A 24,759-nucleotide genomic window follows, 5' to 3' on the forward strand; every position below is an offset into this window, starting at 1 on the left:
AGGCATGAGAATATATGTACTTTCTACTATTTGCGTCATGTACATATGTCACACAGTGCTCTAAAACTAACTTTTTATATGTAAAAAATGTCATACAAATTTATTTCAAGCTATATAAACTTGATATCAAAACGCAGGACTTCTGGATAAAGAAGAAGGGTACCTGCCACTTTTGTAAGAAATAGCCCCTCTATTCTTCTCGGCTATTTCCCCACAGAATAAGCATTCTCAGTTTCTTGTATTCCTTTTCTTTCAGCACACCTTTCTTTGAGGCTGAATTGTGGATCAAAGAATTGTAAGTCATTTTGTTTTTTTTTAATATTAATGATTGCGTTTGTGTCATATAGTCATCATATCCAATATCTGCAAGAGTTTGCCTTCTCTTTAAGCACACAGTTTCCAGGCTGTTGTTGCTGCCTTCCCAACATGGGGCAAAGCAGCCATGATCTGTAGCAAGGACAATCAAATGTTGTTGAACTACGACTCTTATCAGCCCTTACCATTAGTCATGCTGGCTGGGGCTGATGGAAGCTGCTGTCAAAAAACATGTGGAGATTGTCAGGTGGATACCCCTGAACTCCTATAGGAAACAGATGTCGAAATTTTGGATTCCCCCCCCCCTTTTTTTGCTAATAAATGCTTACCTAATAGCTTTCTCCCTCATGCTTCTTGTCAGTCAGTTTGCATATGGTTTTGTTATTGTTGAATGCAACAGAGAAGCTGCTTTTCTAACCCCCTTCTAAACATCAGCATAGCTGTGGGGGGTAGCCAGGACTACCCCAAGAATAGTCTGCAGGCCTGGATTCATAGAGAATGCCAGGGTGCATTGATTAATTGACCGTTGCTAACTGCAAGGAAATTTAGTTTTGGGAAAAGTCTGGTAGAAAGTAAATTCCCAATGTTCAGTTGTAAAATATTTTTATTTAATTAAAACAAGAACAGTGGAACATGTGAACCAAAAGCAAAGAGAAACAACAAAACTGAATGCAAACTAAAATTAAACATACATACAGCATAATTTTGATTTTTTTAAAAATTCATATTTGCTGGGGGTAAATGCTGTTGATGTTGGGAGTAGTAACCTAACTTCACTTGTGACAGGAAGAATTTTCATTTCACATTCTACCCTTTCATCTTGGTAATCCGTGCCTTACCAAAGCTGACCTCAAAGAGAGAGAGAATAAAGTCCTTCAGAAAGACTAGGCAGCTCTCTGTGGCCTTTGTGACACTTGTGAATGGTTTCTGCATAAGTAGAAGGCAAGGGGCCTTCTGTGTAATCTGGTTGTGTAGTTAAAATGTACATAAGATAGATCTTCATAAGGGGTAAAGATGAGTTTTTACATTTAAACCAGTTGCTAGCAATAATGATAGGTAAAGGTAAAAGGACCCCTGACCATTAGGTCCAGTCGTGGCCGACTCTGGGGCTGCGGCGCTTACCTCGTTTTATTGGCCGAGGGAGCTGCCGTACAGCTTCCGGGTCATGTGGCCAGCATGACTAAGCCGCTTCTGGTGAACCAGAGCAGCGCACGGAAATGCCGTTTACCTTCCCGCTGGAGTGGTACCTATTTATCTACTTGCACTTTGATGTGCTTTTGAACTGCTAGGTTGGCAGGAGCAGGGACCGAGCAATGGGAGCTCACCCCGTCACGGGGATTCGAACTGCCAACCTTCTGATTGGCAAGTCCTAGGCTCTGTGGTTTAACCTACAGCGCCACCCGCTTCCCAGCAATAATGATACCCAGGGCCAATTTTTTCTCCTTGGCAAACACAGCTCAGTTCTCTCTTCATACAAAGGTGCATGAAGGGGCTGGTGTGGATGTGCCAACAGGGACTTACGGGCATCCCAGTTTGGCAGATGGAGTCAGTCTGACCCAGCCCTCTCCATCCTTCACTTCAAAGTGGCCCTGCCATAAAAATTGATCAGGAGCCTAAACAAACGGTCAGATTGATTATATTTGAAAGTGGCAATGATGCATATGCCCATTGCTGCTAATGCTGAATTCTCAATTTGCTGCATACAACAATGTTTCTAGAACCAGCGTATATGATTCCCGAGCCCGTGAGAGATGGCGACAGATAGAAGAGCAAAAAGCTTTGGCATTGCAATTGCAGAAGCAGGTAAGATGTTCAAATGCGTTTTGTGTGTGTTTTTAATAAACAGTCTTGGTTTATTGAATATTACATCAGACTTAGAAATGCTCTTCATACCAAATATTACAAAGAACAATGAAAAACAAAACTTGGTGACTGCCCATAAATGGCTTAAGGTTTTTTTTAATGCTTATCACAGTTGGGAAGGCTGTCTGGTTTCTCCAGTTACATGCGTGTTGTTGCTAGTGATCATAATTGCTGAAACACCTAAAGTAAAGATGGATATTTCTCCCCCACCCAACTTTTATGACCTGTCTGTCTTGCTTTGAATTGCAAATTGATAAGCAAGTTATGGACCAAGACATGTTCAGAACCCTATTAAAGTCGAACAAAGTTTTTCTCCATTATATTTTCCACTGGTGAAGTTGGATTCTAAATTAAAATTGCATGGCTGAATCATACGTGCAAATATAAGATAGACACTGAAGTTGCAAGGTGAGATGTTCCTATCTTAGGGATGTGTCTTTCAGAGGCTGCAGAAACAGGAGTTTTTGGTACCTGATTCAGTCAACTTACATTTGCGAGTACCTCTCGAGAAGGAGATTCCTGTCACGATTCTGCCAGAAGAAAAAAAGTCCACTGATGGGGAGGAAGAGTTCCCAGAAATTACAGAGGTAAACTTTTTAATGTCAAATGTTAAAAAACTTGACCGGCTTTGGAGGTAATCAACAGAAACAGCTGTGATTATATGATAAAGCCGCTCCTCAATTGTACTATTTGAGATTCTAGTTTGCAGAGATTGCATAAATGCTGTACTCTAATAAAAAAACAGAACATCTCTACACGTAGAAAACCAACCATGGGGAGAAGTGTTCTGGCTTAGCCTGCCCACATGACATGCTGGTTTATGTACAGTGGTTTTTGGAGAATTGTTTGTGCAGGCTCCTTCAACTAGTGGGGCCATCCACAAACCTAGCAGTGTTCAGCTATTAAGACCATGATTCCAGGCTCTTATGCGGTCCTTGCCACAGGATCACATTCACCCAGTGCTTTACCAATTGCTCTGGCTCCTGGTGGAGTACAGGGTCAAGTTTAAGGTGCTGGTTTTGACCCTTAAAGCCCTACGCGGCCTTGGACCCACATACCTATGGGACCGCCTCTCCTGGTATGCCCTATGGAGGACCTTTAAGGTCCACAAATAACAACACTTTGGAGGTCCCAAGTCACAAGGTGGTTAGATTGGTCTCAACTAGGGCCAGGGCCTTTTCACTATTCGCCCCAACTTGGTGGAACGCTCTGTCACAAGAGACTAGGGCCCTGCGGGACTTTTGATCCATGGGCCACTTTTAAAATGAGGCTGCATTTTAAATTGCATTTTAACCTGCATTTTAAATTGTCCCCTCCCCCCCAATTAGGTTTTTATTGTAGTTTTACTGGTGTTAGCCACTCTGAGCATGGCTCTGGCCAGGGAGGGCGGGGTATAAATAAATTATTATTATTATTATTATTATTATTATTATTATTATTATTATTAGAGCTCTTTCTGTGCAATGAGACAAATATAACTAGTTATCTCAGGAAAAGCTTTTCAGCTGGAAAATCCAAAACTACTCCCTGTATGCATCTCTCTTTGTTTTCTGTAGGAAATGGAGAGGGAAATAAAGAGTGTACTACGAAGTGGGAACCAGGATGAGGTGCTGAGCGAAGCCTTCCGGTTGACAATAACTAGGAAAGATATTCAGACTCTTAACCACCTCAATTGGCTCAATGATGAGGTAACCTGATCTTCACTTTTTGTACGCTGCAGTTGTTTGGTCCTTGTTTAAAATCTCCAAATAAACCAAGAAGAGCCTTTCTAGATCAGACCAAATCACTGTCTAGTTCAGCATCATGTTTCACAAAGTAGCTAACTGGAAGCCTGCACGCAGCCAGCAAAGAGGACAAGAGGGCAAAATACCCCTCTCCTACTTTCCTTCCCCACATTTGGTAATTCACTGGCAAACTGCGTTGGAGCTTGAAGACAGTATAATTATTAGTCCTCATAATTATCCATTTTTGGCAGATCAGCTGGTCTTGGAATGACCGCTCCAACGCACATCAAGATCATGGCCCATAATATCCTGGTCTTGAAACATGAGTTCGATCATGGTGTAGAAGGTCATAATCTGCATTCATAAAATGAGTCAGATTTTTTTGAAAAAGACAAATCAATCAGCCTTGCAGCAGTTTGAGGTCAGCAGCCTCACAGGGTACCCGCCTGGCATAGCCTCGTGTGCATGGATTACATATTCGTCCTTTACTAGACACCCAGTTGCTGTCACCTCCCATGATCCCTCTTTCCTCTAAGAACATGGGCAAATGGGAAAGGAAGGCACAAAGAAAGGGGTGCAGGGGAAGGACTCCTGCTCATCACCCCCCCCCCCCCCGCTTGCAAATCCCTCCCACCTCCTCCATTTTGCACCTTTAGCAGTAAATAATAGGTTTGGGAATCCTTTGTAACATACCTTGCAAAATCAAATACACTGTGCAGGCTACTATATAGGCATAATATTTTAGAGGATTGAAAGGGTTTTGAAGTACTTGCCATCTTTAACCTAATGAAGAATCCCCCCTCAAAAAAGAAATGCAGATATCTGCAGGGTTCATAGCTTGCTATCTTTCACCATTTGCTTAATGAATATTTTTTTCCTCTTGAATGCAAAAACGCTATTTTGAAAAATTCTGTCGTTTCCTAACCTGTATTCCTCTCCCTCTCAGATAATTAACTTCTACATGAATATGCTAATGGAAAGAAGTAAACAGAGGGGCTTTCCAACGGTTCATGCATTCAACACATTTTTCTTCACCAAGTTAAAAACTGCTGGGTACCAAGCTGTGAAGCGTTGGACTAAAAAAGTGGATGTATTTTCTGTTGACATCTTGCTGGTGCCTATTCACCTTGGTGTCCACTGGTGCCTAGCAGTGAGTATATTTGAGGGGTGTCTTGTTTATTTGTTCCAAGCTCTCGTTCTCGCTGCTGCTTCTCTGGAATGTGCTCCGAACAGCTTCACAACGGCTCCTCTTTTGTAACGTACTTGTGAGCTAACATTTTCATAGGTAAGCTCAGTGGCTATAAAGATCAACAGGCTTATGGATACATTGAAAACTGCCACAGGACTATCATGTTGGTGCAGATACCATCAGTTTTGCTCGGCTACGCAAATGTAGTCATATTTTTGTGTGGCTGAGCAAGATATTAATTCCTAAATCGGGCTGGGAAATAATATCGTCCAAAACCAGTTTGAAGTTCACATTGTGATAATTCTTTCGTAATATTTGAGCTGGCAATACAGTGGTACCTCGGTTGTCAAACCTACCGTATTTTTCGCTCTATAGGACGAACTTTTTCCACTCCAAAAATGAAGGGGAAATGTGTGTGCGTCCTATGGAGCGAATGCTTCACGCTCCTTGGCTTCAGCGATAGCAACGCGAAGCCTCCAAAGCTCAGAGGGAGAGCTCCCCCCGCGCTCCGGAGGCTTCACGTTGCTTTCGCGGAAGCCCCTGGAGTGCAGGGAACGCCCGCTGCGCTCCGGGGGCTTCATGCAGCTATCCGCAGGAGTTCCCGCTGCGCTCCAAAGGCTTGTGGATAGCCGCTTGGAGAGCGAGAGGGGTCGATGCACACCGATCCCTCTTGCTCTTCAGGCTTTGCTTCACTGGAGAGGCGCTGCACAGTTTTCCTTCTCTGCGCAGCGCCCCTTCAGCGAAGCGGGAGGAGAAATGGAAGGGGCTCCGTGTCTCCTCCCGCTTCGCTGAAGGGGCGCTGCGCAGAGAGGGGGAGAATCCCCCCCCCTTTCTCCTCCTCCTATGGTCCGGTGCGTCCTATAGAGCGAAAAATAAATCAGTTCCAGAAGACTTCAACTTCCGAAACCTTCGACAACTGAGGCGCAATGGGTGGTCAGCAAATTCCACTGAGAAAATGGGGAAAGGAGCCATGAGGCCTCGCAGGCTGCCACTTTTTGTTCCACTGCCGCCATAGCTTGCTGCTACTGCTGCCCCCTCCTATTGTTGCCACGAGGACTCACAGACCACCACTGATTATGCCACCATTGCCAGGCCTTGCAGTTTGTGGCCACTACTGCCGACATGTACCACAGTCATGGCTGGCTGTTTCTTCCCCTTCTATTTCTGCCTCCTAGCAGTCCTGCTGGCAGTCCCAGATTATTTGTAATCACCATCTCTCATCACTGGATTGTCCTGAATACTGCCATTTGGTAGCCTAGCCCAAATCCCAAAGTCCTGTTGGGATGCATTTTGGCTTGCCTGCTGCTGAAGGTGACCATGAGGTGACTGATAATATCATCATTTATCAGTTTAAGCAGTAGCAGTTGCCAGGACAGTGTCCTGTTCACTTCTGCGTTATTACTTCCTTATTTCAGATGTCATGATAGATTGATATATCGCGATGTTTAGCTGGTGATATATCGCAATATAGAAACCCAGTTATCGCCCAACCCTACTCCTGAACTAAAGAGAAGTCTATATATTTGGTGAAGTTACTTTGGTGAAGGGCTTCATCTTTTCAAATTCTTGTTTTCTATAGACAGCAAGGCTGGATGTTTTCTGAATGCTTTCTAGAAAGTTGTTAGTGTGTCAGTGGTTTAATGAGATCTTCTGTCTTACTTTAGGTTATTGACTTCAGGAAAAAAAGCATCACCTACTTCGATTCAATGGGAGGAACCAACACTGAAGCTTGCAAGATATTGTTGTGAGTGTCCCAATATCTTTAAATATATTCACATTTTTCCCAGCCAAAGATGAAGAAAGGATGCAAGACCTTTGGGTGGATAAAATTAAATCCTTATTGCTGCGATTACATAAAGAAATGACTAGATCAAAAGGGATAGCTAACAGCAAGCGTGCCCTGGTAACCCAAGGGGCCTTTGAGGTGTAGCTTCCAACTTTAGAGAGGAGTAACATAAATGTTTTTTTCAACTAGACAGACTTGCTGTTGAGCTACAGCCTCTGGGTTCTTATAAGAAATTGATTTATTTAAAATATTTCTACCCTAGCTGTCAGGGAACTGCCATCGGCTCAGAGGTGAGAGGGGGAGGGGCAGATGGATTACAGAGAGCCTCCAAAAATCGTGGGAAGTAGCACTTCCTCAGCGGAGGAAGGAAGCCCGGCCTCTAGTGGGGAAGAGCTGCAGGGCTCAGAGGGTGCAAGAAAGAGCCAGGACACCTTGCCTGAGCAAAGCGGGGAGGAGGGAGGTCCCCCTTTACCCAAGCCTTCCTTGCGCAGTAGGCTTTCGCGCACAGAGGGGAGGCGTCGGCTGGGGGTCAAGTGACTACTCTGCTGGGAAAGGTTTAAGGACCGCCCACTCTCAGATTCTGCTAGTGAGTGATATGGAATAGAGGCGTTCTGCATTGTAAATGTTTTGCACCAATAATAAAGCCTTTGAAAAGACCAGTGAGGGACCTTGCCTGATGGCTCTCGAGCAACCACACCAATAGGCATAACACTAGCCTTTTACTAAAAAGTGCTCAAGGCAACTTACAAGTTTGAAGTAAAATGTCAGTTACAACAACAGACTATAGTAAACCAAACAAGAATAGAAAGAGAGGCCTTGGAAATGGGATCTCTGAGCGTAAGGTTCTTAAGGTAACCCAGTATTTGATGGCCCTTTCCATCTGGAAAAAGATGCCAGGAAGACTATAGGGATATAGACTAAAAGGATTTATGCATCAGAGACTGCAGTATTTTCAACAGTTGCAAGAGGTATGAAGTTTTCCCTAAAACAAATTGGGGGGGGGGGGGGAATTAAGCATTGCCTTGTAGCTTTGAAGTGGCAATGGCCTGGAGAGCAATTTCGATCTTAATTGTTGATCAGATATTTCACTGCTTATTCAGGAATATGAAGCAGGCAATTCAGGATGATAAAACTTTGAAAATATTTTAAATCTGCTTTGTGAATTTTTAGATACCAGTGCAAACTTGTACACTTTTCAGTATCCCTGGTAAAATTAACCTCTATCTCAGATACTCTACCATTTATGAACAGACTTCCTGCCTTTAACATGGAAGCGGCTCATGACACACTGGCTTAGGAGCTTTGGGGTAATTTTGTTAGTTAAGTTTTGTTAGCAGCACTCATCACAATGAAAGGGAAAAGAAATACCGTATTTTTTGTCCCATAGGACGCTCCGTCCCATAGGATGCACCTAGTTTTTTGGGGGGGAAATAAAGGAAATTTCCCCCCCTTTATTTTCCCCCCAAAACCAGGTCGGGGAAAGCAAACCAGGTCAGGGAACAGCGGTATGGGGGTGCTCTGCCTCCCCGCAGTCCCCCGAGCTTGTGGGGCTGGCGCTGGGGAGAAGCTCACTTCTCGAGGAACAGTGGGATGGCGGCGCTGCGCCTCCCCGCTGTCCCCGAGCTTGTGGGGCTGGCCGATGTCTGCCCGAAGCGCGGGGCGCGCTGAAGCAGCGCGCCCCGCGCTCCGTGCAGCAGGCTGCTATCCGCAGCGTGGGGAGCCCTGCGGGAACTCCCGCAGGGCTCCCCACGCTGCGGATGTCTGCCCGGTGCGCGGGGTGCTCTGCTTCAGGGTGCCCTGAGCGCTGGGTGGCAGGCTCCCCACGCTGCGGATGTCTATCCGCAGACTAGGGAGGCCTGCGGGAACTCCCGCAGGGCTCCTCATGCAGCGTAGATGTCTGGGAACTCCCGCGGGCTCCCCAGGCTTGCTGATAGCACCGACCCCTCTCATTCTCCAAGCTTCAGCGAAAGCCTGTATTTGCCCCATAGGACGCACACAGATTTTCCCTTCATTTTTGGAGGGGAAAAAGTGCATCCTATAGGGCGAAAAATACGGTATATACATAGCAAAATGCATCTTAACACTTGCAACATATACAGTGTGTTAAATGGTTCAAATTTATAATAAAAACAATTTAACCAGGTTCATAAATAGACCAAAAAGAAGCTTCATGTAGAATGGCAGTCGAAGTAGTAGGAAACTTATAAATGACATAAAGGTAAGTTTTAGCCATTCATGTCCTCTTTCAGGTGACGTAAATAAAAATAATGAAATTGGGGGATAATGTTAAGATTGGTTCCCTGAGCAGCATTTTATTTATTCATTTATTTAATTTATTAGTTGCTTTTTGGCCACAGCAACTCAAAGCAACTTAAAATATTTTAAGCAAAAAAGCAAGCAAACACATACATTAAAACCAGCATAAAAGAAAACAATTTTTTTTAAAAAATTCTTTTTTTAAATAAAAAAACCTAGATTAAAGCATGCCATCCGTGCAAAAGGCCATAGATAATTAAAAGCCAAAGTCCTGATGGAGCCTCCCTGGGGAGAGCATTCCAAAAGTGGAGGAGCCACCCTTGAAAATACTGTATTTGACTACAGTAGCTAATGCAAATGGAGTCATTTAAAGCTCCTTGGCTTCGTCTGCATTGTTGCACAACATTTAGACAAAAAGGAAAAAATCCAGATTAAAAAATAAGTTAAAACCATGATTTAAATTCCAAAAGCTTATCAAGTAAACAACTGTTCTTCAAATAGTAAGCAGGTTCTTTAGGTTGGTATTATGGGTAATGTAGATGGGATTGAGGATTAAATCTGTGACCCCGTACAGTCCAGCCCCTTAGGTGCCTGTCTGGCAATCATGTATTTGTGATTTTGACTGTAAAACCCACACTGGGTGCTCATCCAAGAGCCTCTGAGCAGCTGCTGAGAAAACCCTATTCCTCAACCTGTTCTCCTCCCCCCCCCCCCCCCGCAAATGGATAAGGTTTTAAAGAGGCAGACAGTATCTATAAGTGGCTCTTTTGCCATTCATGTTGGCAGACCTTCTCCAAAGGAAATCTGCTAACTGTGAAGAGTGATATAAAAGCCCAGAGGGTTCCCTTGATTATATGGGAAAGCCAAATTAGATCCCGGATTTGGTGACATGGTAGCATGGTTAGAGCAGGAGCCCTGCAAATTTGACCAGATGATGGCTAGCAGACAGGTAGGGCAATGGGACAGGGACTCGGCTCCCAGCTGATTGTCGCCCTTCCTGTAATTGCTTTTCCCTTTCTATTTCCTTTCAGGAGGCTTTAATTGGTTGAATGCAGTGGGAGGATCACACCGGGAAGAGGGGACCGAGGTCCTATTCATGGTTAGTGACCCTTTCATGCTTTCAATCTTTAGAGCTTCCTGATTTTTGGTGAGTTTTGAATGATTTGCTTGCCCCTTTTTAGAAAAGGGAGAGATTTATGGGATGCCATAAATCTCCTGTGGCTTAAAAAATGTATACATCCCATTTTTCAAAATCTGATTATACTGAGAAAATGATCCAGATTTATACAGAGGGACTGATCCTAGGCAGCAGAAGAATCGGAACAGAATTAATCCTAATTATTTAAGGAGTCTCAATTCTTTAAGGTAGCCAGGCTAGGAAAGATGTTTTTCTGCCTAAGACACCCCCCCCCCAAGAACTGCTGCTGATCAGAACATAAGCATAGATGGACTAATGGTGTGATTTGATATCATGCCGCTTCATATGTAAATACAATTTCCGCCCTTAATTAGCTACGCCACCCATGCCTTCTACCGATGTAGAGAATCAAGATGAGGTATGCTTCGTTATGTACAAGCGAAGCAGAAACGATTAGCCCATGTTTGCTCAGAATGAGATCAGACATGCACAAGAAGTGAAATATGAAGCAGGTGTGTGAGTCCTTTTTAATTTTCTCTCCTAAGATACAAAGGAAGATGCAGAGGGATGTGCATACAAGATATGGGTACATCTCTTGCAGAGACCATCTGTAGTGCTTTGGCGTATGACTGGTGTCTTTGTCATCTTCAAAATATTTGTATGCTGTCCAGCAGAAAATATTCCTTGAGAGAATCCCAACTTCTAAGTTAAGACGTTGTTGAAACTATATAATCCTATATAGTTTATAAATTTATATAATTATTAATTATAAAACTATATAATCCTTTGGACAGGTTCCCAAAGCACCCCCCATATGATACATTTATGTGCTTTTCTATCTTGAGAAATTTCTTACAGGGAAGTTGACATTTTTCAGACTGTCAAGTCGATACCAAGTAATACAAAGTCTTAATTTAAGTGTATTCAGTTTTATTTCCAAATAATGTTACTGCTTATACCCCTGCTATACTTAAGAGCTGCCTCTTTCATGCCTAATTAGAAATATAAAAAGGGATCCCCTAAATTACCATAGGCCAACCAATACAATTTGTGGGAATCCAGTGGAATTTTCCCCCCTTTGGGCCACAGACTCCTATGCCATATCACAGACTGCTTTTGAGACTCTCCTCTGTTTCAGAAGTGGCTTACCATACAACATGGGAGCTGCAGCTCAAGGAAAAGCCCCCAGGCTTGTTGGGTACCCAGGACTAGTTGCATGGTTCTTGAGCAAAGTACCATGAGAATATGAGCACTTGAAAATATATTATGAGTGAGAGATCAGGCTGTGTAGAAGGGAAGGGCCAATAAGACAGGAGGAAATTATTGTGTATTGTGCGTAAACAGCTGAGTTTGTTTTTATACACCAGGGTGACAGTTACATACATCTGGAATAAGAAACAGTGGGGAGGGGGTTATGGCTGCAGTCAGGTCTTTCATCCAACAGGGCGGAAAACCCACCCAAAGTGATTGGGAACTCTTCGCTTTAGAAACAAGGTACAATATGTTAACAGGAAGAGTGAGCAGCCTTTGAAACCTGCATATCAGTGAACTTGCATATCAGTATCTCAAAACAACTGCCTTGGGCCTCAGATACATAGAACTGATGCTATTATTAGGCCATTTCTGACCTACCTCAATAACCAGAACATTGTCATTTCGTTGGACTATCATCTTTATGGGATTTAGGGGAAGTGGTAGGGAACGGGTTCCAGAAAACTGCCGTAGCCAATAGCAAGCTATTGGAAAGCTTATTCTTTTTAACATTGGGGGAATGTGGATCTGCTCTGTTGTGGTATTTATCCTACTGGGGCTGCTTGACCTTATGTTAAATGCTAGACCCTAGTAGCTTCTCTTATCTCAAATGGGAAGGTTTTAAACTCTCTAGAGGCGCTTGAAAGTAGATACTACTTAGCGCAGCTATAAGATGTAACCAGGTGAGCAGACCTTGTGACTGTTGTAAACTACCATATAAATTTAGCTTAAACTGATAGTAAGTTGTCCATCCTTTTCTGAAGGTAATAAAATACTTAATATGTGTGTACATACTGTGGACTGGTTGCATAACATTGGTTACTGATTGTCTGCAAGTCCTTCTCATGTCTGCACACATGTCCTTGCCACATTTTCTTTGCCAAGAGTTTCATTGTGTTCTGTGATCCACTCATATACGGACTGTTAGTGCAAATATTGCTTAGGATTAGAAATAAAACAAAATACTTGGGTACAGCGATAAGTTCAATGCAGAGTTCATTTTTCAGGGGGCTTTCTATCCAGAAAAGTAGTGCTGTCCTGTGAATTAAAGTCCAGAATTGGGCTAGGAGAAGCAATTCTGAAATTAAAAGTAATCCCCCCCCAATTAATTACTTAATTGGGTTTTTATCCTTTTTTGCTGGTTGTGTACTTGCTAAAAGTCTTCCTTCTTTTCAATCCTCTGCAGGCAGTACCTAAAGCAGGAAAGCTTGGACAAAAAGCGGAAGGAATTTGATACCAATGGCTGGGTGCAGCAGAGTAAACGGAGCCAGGTATTTGGATCCTACATAGCTGACCACATGAGTGTCTGAAATGCTCTTGTCCTATTTCCACTTTCCTAAACTAATGGTGGACACAGGTGGTGCTGTGGGTTAAACCACAGGGCCTAGGGCTTGCCGATCAGAAGGTCAATGGTTCGAATCCCCGCGATGACAGGGTGAGCTCCCATTGCTTGGTCCCTGCTCCTGCCAACCTAGCAGTTCGAAAGTGCAAGTAGATAAATAGGTAACACTCTGGCGGGAAGGTAAATGGCGTTTCCATGCGCTGCTCTGGTTCGCCAGAAGCGGGTTTGTCATGCTGGCCACATGACCTGGAAGCTGTACGCCGGCTCCCTCGGCCAATAAAGCGAGATGAGCGCCGCAACCCCGGAGTCGGCCACAACTGAACCTAATGGTCAGGGATCCCTGTACCTTTAAACTAATGGTGTGCCTGGCTCTTAAGGTTTTTGAGTGTAACTGTTAGATCAGGGTTGGCCTAGTGATGCAGCTTGCCAAGTCATTGGCAAAATTGGGCCCCTTTTCTGCCCACTGCATCGCTGGGCTGAGATGCTTCTTTATTCAGCCCAATGTTGGGATGAAGAAATTGCCTGATCCTAGCACTGCAGTTAAGTGTATATAATACACACAAAGAGATATAAGAGTGTGTGGTCTGTGTATGAGTTTGGGTAGAGCCTGTGTGTGTGTGTGTGTGTGTGTGTGTGTGTGTGTGTGAGAGAGAGAGAGAGAGAGAGAGAGAGAGAGAGCTGTAAGTAGTGTGGTTGGGTCCATGTGAATGGCATGTGTACCTCAGGCTTAGCCAACCTTGAATTCTAGCCCTTGGGCCATAAAAGGTTAGTCATGCCTGTGTCAAAGAAAATAATGTGTACTGTGAGAAAATGAAATAGTATTATTTGTTTCATAGATAGAAAGGTGTGATGTGCCTCACACAATCGTCTGTGATCGGATGTCATGGGTAGGCAAACTAAGGCCCGGGGGCCAGATCCGGCCCAATAGCCTTCTAAATCCGGTCCAGGAATCAGCGTGTTTTTACATGAGTAGAATGTGTGCTTTTATTTAAAATGCAGCTCTGGGTTATTTGTGGGGCCTGCCTGGTGTTTTTACAGGAGTAGAATGTGTGCTTTTATTCAAAATGCATCTCTGGGTTATTTGTGGGTCATAGGAATTCATTCTCCCCCCCCCCCAAAAAAAATAATTAGTCCGGCCCCCCACAATGTCTGAGGGACAGTGGACTGGCCCCCTGCTGAAAAAGTTTGCAGACCCCTGTTCTATGTGCTCAGAGTCTCTGATGCCGACAGCTTTCCCAACTACTATTACAGGCACCAACCACAAGAGAGGTCATGTCCAGCTCTCTTTCCTCCACACTTGGGACAAAAAGCGGCCATCAGTCCCCCGTCCCCATCCCCCCCGCTCCTCAATAGCACCTCACTTCTAACAGATAAGACTAAGGCTCCTGGATATTTCCCTTCCTGATCTCACTGCTCTAGCCTTCAGTTGAAAAAGCAGGGGAAATCAGCCAGTGATGGAGAACAGGGAAGGAAAACAGTATGGAGTGACTTCTTTGCCAGAAAAAAGTGGGGAGCAAGTTGCAGCAGTTCTCTCATTGTCCTGAGCATGGGGTGAGAAGGGAGCAAGAATGGGTGCCTCTGATCATACGTACCTGTATAAGCTGTTGGAACTAAGAGTGACTACAAGCATCCAAAGATCTCTGTACATGGGCAGAGCATGTAACATATTTCTGTTCCTGTCCTTTTCCTTGTTTGTCAGGATGGAAGTATTCCAGTCTTGCTATCTTGGCTGAAATACTGACTCATTTGTTCCCATTAATTCTGAAGACTCGCTCATGCACGGTGGGGTTCTTTGGGTTTCTTGAACCTTTCATTACCTTGTGCAGTTTATATCATAATTATTTGGTAAAGCTAACATGAGGTTTTTGTCTTCTAAATAGAGAGGGCTGGGTTTGTTTGTCTTTTAAAGGAGATCCCTCAACAGATGAATGGAAGTGACTGTGGGATGTTTGCCTGTAAATATGCTGACTGCATAACCAAAGACAAACCAATCAATTTCACTCAGGTAAGTTGGCTCTCCTGGCTAGTGGGGCACTGCATGGGTAGAATGCTAGCTTATATTGTTACAGTGCTGTCTTCTAGTCTTAATTGTGCCCGAAGCAAACCAATTTTCAACCAAGAAAACCAAAGCTCAGTGGCCAGAAGAAGGAAAATCCAAGTAGATAATTTTCCATATATTTGCTTATCTCATGCAAGTCAAATTGTAAGATTGTGGTTTTCAATAACATTCTGAACGTATAGCTTGTAATAATTGTTGTACTAATTGTGCCACAAGAGAGGGAGCTGCATGTGGGCAGCTGTTTTGCTCCACATAGCAAGATCCTTAAATTTGGATTCAGAGCCTTATGATATGGATAAGAGAGTTATGCCCTATGGTAATTCCAGGACTATAACCTATATTAAAAGTCCACAGCTACTTTTATGGTGACTTTTCAGTTTTTTGTTACCTTACCATCAGCATGTTTAAAAAGTACGGCACAAGAACCTGTTGCGTGATGGCACTGTGTTAGAATTATCTTCATCTATTACCTGTGTTGGAGGTCAAAATTCTCATTCTACCAACAGCAGGCCAGGTCTGTGTTACAGAATTAGTGCTTGTAGCAGTTGAAAGACGTGTCACCTATATCTGCCCAGGGACAAGCAAAATTGTGGATGTGGAGTTAGGATAACCAGATCAAACTTGAAAAGTAACTTTTTAATGGATTTCAAGATCTGGTGGTACTAGCCCTGTTTTTGTGTTTAAAAACAGATCACTTGGAATATAGCTGTCTCAGTATGAGGCTTGCAGTTTGCCAGTGTATATATATCAAAGGATTACCTTGTTGTCACTTTAAGCAAGTATTGATGCTGTTGTGTTAATTTTGTTAAAGCAACATATGCCTTACTTCCGAAAACGGATGGTCTGGGAAATCCTCCATCGCAAGCTGCTGTGATTTCTTGTGAAATGCAGGACCCTTCAGAGACTGCAAACCAGGCTATTGCCCTTCTTGGCCTGCATGGGTTTCCTGCTGAAGCTTAAAGACTGTGTACAATACATTTTGTGTGGTTTTCTTTTTTAGAAATAATTAAAAAAAATTAATGAATTCTATTTCGTGGAGCAGTGTGCCATGGAACTATTTCAGAAGCACACTTGCCTTTTTCTATCTTGGAACCCTGTTTTTTTACAAGTGACATTTGGAGATGCTGAGGAGTATTGACTTCCACCTTCAGTGAGTTTTCCTCTTTTTACACTCTCAGTCCTTTCGAAATGGCCAGCTTCTGCAAACACCTTGAAACCTTCCAGGCTTCAACTGTGTGGGGCATTTGTACTATTGTATTGCATTTACCAAGGCATGGAGAAAAATGGCTTTCATGGCATTCAGTAAGGGCAGTGCTGCATGTTACAATTGCTGCAGTTGGTCTTCTGCAGCAAATAAAGTCATGTGGAAGTACAACATGCATGTACATATGTGTCGGGGAAACCTGGTTGTATATATGTGTTTGTCTCTATAAGTTGCAGAAGAGAACATGGCTATATCCCCACAGCAGTCACGATGTGTTGCATTGCCCTTAGTTCCTCGGTTATTAGGTGGAAATAAAATTGCCTGAGAATGGAAGCTCTGATAGACACCAGCACATGAGAAGCAGCTTGCTACATTTTCCATCATGACTGACCTTCTCTTCAGTTCTGTAGCATAAGATGGTAAATGAAAGATGAACAATGCCTTTTCTTTGATGCTCGAGCAGAGGATCTTCCTAGCATTTAAAATCTATTTCTTCTAGTGAATTCTCTTCCAACTCAAAATCCAGAGGCAGCTTCCCACCTGTTGGGAAGATGAGTCATGTGTTGGCTGAGGCATCCTGCACTGAGAGCCTTCATTTTAGGTGCCTCCTCTATGACCTCCTCACACAGTCAGGCTGTGGGGATGGAATCTGATGCAGAGAGAAAGGGTAGAGCTTTGGGTTGTGAGGCACTTGGGGGCCCTGTGCCCAAATGCCTGGGGTCAGACCCTATAAAAGCCAGCATCTCTCCCCATTGAGCTATTACCAGAATCTAAGGATATCCTGAAATTAGGAAGGACTGTTACATTGAATTCTTTATACAGAATAGGATTTGCAAATCAGCTAAGCAGCTACACGCTGAATGGAATGCTTATCTGACAAGAGGATGGAACAGTTATTGATCGTCAAACCCTTTGTAGAATTTAGGTACAATATGGCGTTTAAAGCTTTTTTTATAATAATTGGTAAGCTGTTTTGATACCATATATATATTTATAAACCTTTCTCGATGGTGCAGCAGTGAACAAAAAAGTGTCTGGGTTTTAAGCTCTTTTATGTTTCCATTTAAAACTCCTACAGCTGAACTGAAATCCTGACCTTTTTCCCTCTCCTGCCCTCCACTTTCTGCTTCTGTTCCAGATAGCCATTAACGATGGCAAGTGGACCTCTTCCACTGAGATGCTTCCTCTTCAAATCCTGCTTTTATGTGCTAATGCAGGATAATATAGAGAATCTGTTTAGTTCCTCTCTGAACATATGTAAGCGGCACTGCCAGCTGCAGCTTGAGATTTAGCAGCAGGCAGAGAGATCTTTTACAGAGCCCAAAGCACTTTGAGTCTCGCTGATTGATGTAACTTCTAGTTCAGTATGAGAGGGACTCTAAACTCTCTGGTTCACTCAAAGATCTCCAGTGCCACTGGTCAATATCACAGTCCACTGTGTGCAACTTCTCTGCAGCCATTTGTTTCAGTGGAGGCCCGCTGTAAGCTCCACTTATTCTGTGATGGCCAAACTTGGCCCTCTAGCTGTTTTGGGACTACAATTCCCATCATCCCTGACTACTGGTCCTGTTAGCTAGGGATGATAGGAGTTGTAAAACAGCTGGAGGGCCAAGTTTGGCCATCATTGACTTATATTAATGGACATCAGCAGATGTGCTTGGTATCTGTACCTGCTGAGGCCAACAAAGGTGAGATGCAGTTGGAATTCAGGCGCAAATTATGTAGGACTACTAAGTTCACATGCCACACATACCTCTTGATGTACCATTTTTTTATTCTAAAGAATAAAGTAATGTCCTCTTGTATTTTTGCCATCAGATAGGGAACATTTTATATATTCTGTACCTGTAAACAATAGTTTTGTACAAATTTCATTGCACTTCCTTAAGTCGTGCTCTTCCTAGACAAGTTTGTACCTTTTTGCCTCTATCTGTGTTTTTTTTATACCAGGCTCTTTGGTGACCCTTTTTCTATGTTTTTCTCCAAGTGATCTGAAATTCTGTATTTTTTTTTGTAATGTGTTATTCTTAAATAAACCCAGCTGTTGAAATAATAATTATCCAAAGTCTGGCCTAATGCATCTTTTCTCTGACCTATGCCTATTATGGGGATCTACGTGTTATCAGAAATGGACCCTTGCCAATTTCCCCCCCCCCATCCCTTCCTCTGTAACATGCATTAGGTAATGGTAAAGGGACCCCTGACCATTAGGTCCAGTTGTGACCGACTCTGGGGTTGCGGCGCTCATCTCGCTTTATTGGCCGAGGGAGCCGGCGTACAGCTTCCAGGTCATGTGACCAGCATGACTAAGCTGCTTCTAGCGAACCAGAGCAGCGCACGGAAATGCCGTTTACCTTCCTGCCGGAGCAGTACCTATTTATCTACTTGCACTTTGAGGTGCTTTCAAGCTGCTAGGTTGGCAGAAGCAGGGACTGAGCAACAGGAGCTCACCCCGTCACGGGGATTCGAACCACCGACCTTCTGATCGGCAAGTCCTAGGCTCTGTGGTTTAACCCCCCTCGCCACCCGCGTCCCAAGCATGCAATACAACTGACTTAAATTTATTCAGCAAAATGTTTCCCTGCCCCTGCTCCATATCACCTGTAATTTTCAGTAGAATGAAACCAGGACACAAACAATTGCAACACATTTCGGAACAGAAACAAAGAACTTGGCTCAGGGAAGGTTTCCCAGTGGTGGCCCTGTGTGTGTCACCTTGCATTTAAACACAAGGCTGAGCAACGAAGAGACCAAAAAGCAAAAGCCTATTCAATGGCCAGCTTGCGTTTTAACTTTGCTCACCCCTTTTAAAAATACATTTTATGTGAAGCTGCCTTTGAAGTTTCAGCTGGTGCTGTTTTCCAGCCAAAGAATGCTTACAAAAATCTTTATATTAGTGAAACAAGTGTGTACATTGCTGAAAACAACATACAAAAATGCATTCCATTCTGTGAAAATTGCATACACAAAAATCCACTCACTAGGTAAAGTTCCCCCCCAAAATGCATTTATTAATTAAGATATGCAGAAATAGGGCAGATCCAATTTAGGATTGGAAAATTGACAAACAGAGAAACCAACATTGTCAGATTCAGCCATCCCTGACTGCAAGTCATCTAAGATAAATACAGAGCTTTTCTAGAAGCTAGGTGGGGGAAAGCTTTGGTAGGTACGCTATGAACATTATTACAGAACAGTGCAATAGTGGGACTTTAAGGAGGCTTGAAGCTATATTGCAGGGTGTGAAGAGGAGACGCTGAATTTATTTTGTTCTTTCACTTTTAACATATTTTTCTTCATGCCACCGGCTAGGGATTTTCAGGTCATGTTGACTCTCTCCTCCCTGCAACATTCTCTTCCTAGACATGGGCAAGGCTTTACCTAACCCTTTCCAAGTAAACTATTCATTAGCATCTTTAATCTCTGCACACACATGAACAAGCAACTTCTGTAAGTGTACCTTCAGCTGAGCAGACAATATTCCATTGATTCCTTGCCACCACTTCTAACTCTTTCTCAAAGAAAATGGGAACTATTTATCTCATATTCAAAAGATGCGTACCTTGGACTCTCTGCAGTGATCATAACATAGGCCACCCAAAACTTTATTTTGCCTGCCTGCTGATTCACAGGGGATTTGAGTCTGGAGCAAGTCTCTATAACTCCCATTTTGATTTTTTCTTTCTTTCACATGTAACTCTACATTTCTTTTTTTCATCATTCAAATATATAAATATATAAATTATTCACTTCTGAAATGCACACACATTCATATCCTGTTGAAATAATAATAAAAAATAGTCCTGTAGCACCTTAGAGACTAAGTATGATCGTAGAGACCGACTATTGCACACGAAAGATTATACCTAGAACAAACTTAGAGACCAAGGTGCTACTGGACTATTTTATTTTTTTTCCGACTGCGTCAGACCAATGCTGAATCTAGATTCATATCCTGGTTTTTGTTATAGGCTTTATATACTGATGTATTTCTTAAGTCCAAAGCAATACAAAATAACATTGAACATTTGAATAACTTGTCTCTTTGCAATATTCAGTAAACAAATTCCAGTTCATTCTTTCGCTATACAGTGGTACCTCGGGTTACATACGCTTCAGGTTACATACGCTTCAGGTTACAGACTCCGCTGACCCAGAAATAGTGCCTCAGGTTAAGAACTTTGCTTCAGGATGAGAACAGAAATCGTGCTCCGATGGTGCGGCAGCAGCAGGAGACCCCATTAGCTAAAGTGGTGCTTCAGGTTAAGAACAGTTTCAGGTTAAGAACAAACCTCTGGAACGAATTAAGTACTTAACCCGAGGTACCACTGTATATAGGGACGCAGGTGGCACTGTGGGTTAAAGCCTCAGCGCCTAGGACTTGCCGATCGAAAGGTCGGCGGTTCGAATCCCTGCGGCGGGGTGCGCTCCCGCTGCTCGGTCCCAGCGCCTGCCAACCTAGCAGTTCGAAAGCACCTCCGGGTGCAAGTAGATAAATAGGGACCGCTTACCAGCGGGAAGGTAAACGGCGTTTCCGTGTGCGGCTCTGGCTCGCCAGAGCAGCGATGTCACGCTGGCCACGTGACCCGGAAGTGTCTCCGGACAGCGCTGGCCCCTGGCCTCTTGAGTGAGATGGGCGCACAACCCCAGAGTCTGTCAAGACTGGCCCGTACGGGCAGGGGGACCTTTACCTTTACCTTTACCACTGTATATAAAGTATATAAAGCTTGGTTTTTGTAACAGGCTTTATATACTGATGTATTTCTTAAGTCCAAAGCAATACAAAATAACACTGAACATTTGAATAACTTGTCTCTTTGCAATACTCAGTAAACAAATTCCAGTTCATTCTCTCTAGAGAATTTAGCATGATGCTTAATCCCACCTTGCTCCACTTCCTGCCATTGGGCTGCTTTATATCAAAAATAATTCAAATTCTGCAGAATTTGTGTTTCCTTCACTGCCCACGGACAAAGTATCCATAGAAGGAAAGGGACTGACTGTCTGTCTTCTGGTTCTTCCACCTTCCCAAAGCAGGGTCCAGCATTGCCACCAGTCTCCAAATGGATTCAATATTGACCTTGACAGGGTATGCTCAAATACAGGGTTAGCCAAATGCCACCGCCAAGGTCTCTTTCCTGGCAACTCTATGAATATGGTACCTGTATGAAGAGCTCCTAAAGTTATGGCCAGCTGTAGGACGCAACGCTGGACTTTCTGGTTTTATTCATAGCTTGACAAGCAAAACAACTGTTGCTCTGTACAGAGTTCTGGCACACCTAAGTCATATGAAGGTACGCCAGGTTAGGTGCATCTAGAACACCAGTATTATCTACTTCTGATTGACAGAGACCATTCAAGATCTCAGAACAAGGTCTTCCTTTTCCCCAACTGCTGATATTATTATTATTATTATTATTATTATTATTATTATTATTATTATTATTTTATGGCTTTTTTCAGAGAGAACTCACCAGAACTTGGTTCTGGAACCTCTCGGGTGCCGTTGCCATTCTAAGAGAAAGAGGGAGGCACCACTTTTTCTAGAAAAATAGCATTTATTTTATTATTACTACTGTTGTTGTTGTTACCCTAGGTTGTTGTTACCTAGAGTTGCCATATTTCAAACAGTAAAATTCCTGGTAAATGAGTGAGGTCCCAACTAAAGAAGAATGGCAACTTAAGCTGACAGAATATGCGCAGCTTGCAGACTTAACATATATACAGTAATAAGAGAACAAGAAGAGCACACATTTAGAGAAGATTGGAAAACATTTATTCAATATATGGGGGGAAATTGTGTACACTTGAAAACGCTGGCAACGTTAAGATAAATTCAACAATGTTTTGATGGATGCAATAATGGAATACTGAATGGTTTTGTTTTTGTAAAATATGCAGGGATTTATGATATGCAAAATGAACCATGGAAAGAGAAGAAGGGAAGTCATAGATATTTTAAGGATGTTTAATGAGTATTTTAAATTGTAAAACAGAAAATGTAATAAAAATATATATACAAAAACAAAAAACAGCCAACTTCCTTCCTAAATTTTTTTTAGGAAGACCCCAAAATTTTTGAGCTTTTTTGGGGGGAACAAACCAAACAAACCCAGCTTTTTCGGATTTTTCCACTGCTTTTCCCATCACACTGCCCCAAATCCGGGTTTTCCTTGTCATTTTGCAAATTCCGTGATGCCGTTTTTACAACTGGAAAACCAGGACATGTCAGGAACTTTGCTGATGTATGGCAAGCCTATTGTTACCAATACTGTATTGTCCATTTCACAGATGGACACTGTTGGCTGTCATTTGATACTTTAGCCACTAGATGGCTCTGGATTCTTCTAGGGAAGAATCAGAAATAGGATGGTTTTTGTTGCTGCTGCTGCTGCTATCTGTTATATTCTTTAGAGCAAACCTTCCTAACCGATGTGTCATCTGAGCCTTACAAGATGAAGCCGTGGAAGAGAAATCTTAAGCCAGATAATATACAGGGTTAATATGAAGGACCAGGTGTGCAACCTGGGAGTCATTTTGGACTCGCAGCTGTCCATGGAGGCGCAGGTTAATTCTGTGTCCAGGGCGGCTGTCTACCAGCTCCATCTGGTATGCAAGCTGAGACCCTACCTGCCCATGGACTGTCTTGCCAGAGTGGTGCAAGCTCTAGTTATCTCCCTCTTGGACTACTGCAATGTGCTCTATGTGGGGCTACCTTTGAAGGTGACCCGGAAACTACAACTAATCCAGAATGCAGCAGCTAGACTGGTGAGTGGGAGCGGCCGCTGGGACCACATAACACTGGTCCTGAGATAGCTGCATTGGCTCCCAATATGTTTCTGAGCGCAATTCAAAGTGTTGGTGCTGACCTTTAAAGCCCTAAACGGCCTCGGTCCTGTATACCTGAAGGAGCGTCTCCACCCCCATCATTCAGCCTGGACACTGAGGTCCAGCGCCAAGAGCCTTCTGGCGGTTCCCTCATTGCGAGAAGTGAGGTTACAGGGAACCAGGCAGAGGGCCTTCTCGGTAGTGGCGCCCGCCCTCCCTTCAGATGTGAAGGAAATAAGTAGCTATCTTATCTTTAAAAGACATCTGAAGGCAGCCCTGTTCAGGGACGTTTTTAATATTTAAGGCTATATTGTTTTTAACACTCTATTGGAAGCTGCCCGGAGTGGCTGGGGAAACTCAGCCAGATGGGCGGGGTATAAAAAATTATAATTATTATAATTATTATAATTATTATTATAGCATTTGCAGGTTATGTGCTTTAAAAAAAGCAGAGTTGAAAATAAAGGGCGCACATTTAGGTTTGCCCTTCTTTGAATCTGTGGGATAGAAGATGCTGATTCCCCGCATCTCTGGCCGCCTCCCGGTGAAGATGTTAACTATGTCGGAGGACGTGAAAGGAGGTACGCGGTCCCCAATTCCTTCTCCCTCGTTGAACCTTTGGGCCTTTCATTTGCTTGTGCTTTCAGAAGCACACCAGACAGTGGGCCCTTTGTCTGAGGGGAAGGCCGGTTCCTTAGCAACCTCGCACCACCGACTTTGGAGGCAGAAGCACACAGGCCGGCCTACTTGGGACAGGAATGTGTCGTCGGTTTGGCGCTGGGAATGCCAGGAATGCAGGGCTGCCCGGAGAGCTGTCCTCGGCTAAGCCATGTCCTTGCAAAAGGATCAAGAGGTCATTCAGCTCCTGGGACAGAATGCCTCAGTTTTCCCTCAAAGAAATGGCTCCGTGCCCTACTTCGCTGCAAGCTAAAGAGAGACAGAGGCGCATGCATGCACACAGTCCCTCCCTGCATCTCGGCGTCTGCTCAGGTTTGTAACGTGTCCCAGCAGGCCACCAAAAGGCCATCATAAATTGTGAACAGCTTCTTTCTCACCCAAGTCCCCATGCAGAAAACCTGGGAATTTGAATTGGACTGGGCGACTAGCCCCGCCTACAGAGAGTGAATATTATCAACCGTATATTTACCTGGACACAATAAAAATGAGGGCAGTGGCATACGCGCCAACATTTCTCCCATGAAAATAGGGACATCCTAGACTATTATTAAGGGACACGGGTGGCGCTGTGGGTTAAACCACAGAGCCTAGGACTTGCCGATCAGGTTGGCGGTTCGAATCCCCGTGATGGGGTGAGCTCCCGTTGCTCGGTCTCTGCTCCTGCCAACCTAGCAGTTCGAAAGCACATCAAAAGTGTAAGTAGATAAATAGGTACCGCTCCGGCGGGAAGGTAAATGGCATTTCTGTGCGCTGCTCTGGTTCACCAGAAGTGTCTTAGTCATGCTGGCCACATGACCCAGAAGCTGTACGCCGGCTCCCTGGGCTTTCCAAATATTATTGGACTCCAACTCCCATCAGTCCTTGCTGGGGCTGATAAGAGTTGGAGTCAATCCTATTCTACAAGAAGCTTATTCAGTTTCAGGTACTGTAAGGTGGTATCTATCAAAGTTTTACTCAAAGTAGAGCCACTGAAATTAATTAACATGACAAAGTTAGGGCCATGAATTTCAATGGGTCTTCTACAAGAAGCTTATTCAGTTTCAGGTACTGTAAGGTGGTATCTATCAAAGTTTTACTCAAAGTAGAGCCACTGAAATTAATTAACATGACAAAGTTAGGGCCATGA

General features: G+C 43.6%; 1 protein-coding gene and 1 long non-coding RNA gene across 5 annotated transcripts in view; one reads left to right on the top strand and one right to left on the bottom strand.

Moving 5' to 3' along the window:
• Nucleotides 1-18,192, top strand: part of SENP1 (SUMO specific peptidase 1) — a 32,217-nt gene extending 14,025 nt beyond the window's left edge. For 3 of the 4 annotated variants that reach the window (XM_083728890.1, XM_083728891.1, XM_083728892.1), the window contains 9 exons: nt 257-295; nt 2,034-2,118; nt 2,622-2,765; nt 3,735-3,866; nt 4,849-5,052; nt 6,756-6,835; nt 12,709-12,793; nt 14,774-14,869; nt 15,735-18,192. In XM_083728890.1, coding sequence (XP_083585016.1) covers nt 257-295; nt 2,034-2,118; nt 2,622-2,765; nt 3,735-3,866; nt 4,849-5,052; nt 6,756-6,835; nt 12,709-12,793; nt 14,774-14,869; nt 15,735-15,797 — 928 coding nt within the window. In that variant the 3' untranslated portion in view covers nt 15,798-18,192. The remainder of the gene's footprint in view (nt 1-256; nt 296-2,033; nt 2,119-2,621; nt 2,766-3,734; nt 3,867-4,848; nt 5,053-6,755; nt 6,836-12,708; nt 12,794-14,773; nt 14,870-15,734) is intronic. The other variant, XR_014561699.1, reaches the window with a different exon arrangement.
• LOC310840007 overlaps nt 1-24,759 on the bottom strand; it is a 131,693-nt gene that overhangs the window by 69,121 nt on the left and 37,813 nt on the right. The gene's annotated exons all lie outside the window — the stretch shown is intronic.

Source organism: Podarcis gaigeae (assembly GCF_964106915.1).
Source record: "Podarcis gaigeae genome assembly, chromosome: 2".
In the NCBI taxonomy this organism is placed as follows: domain Eukaryota; kingdom Metazoa; phylum Chordata; class Lepidosauria; order Squamata; family Lacertidae; genus Podarcis; species Podarcis gaigeae.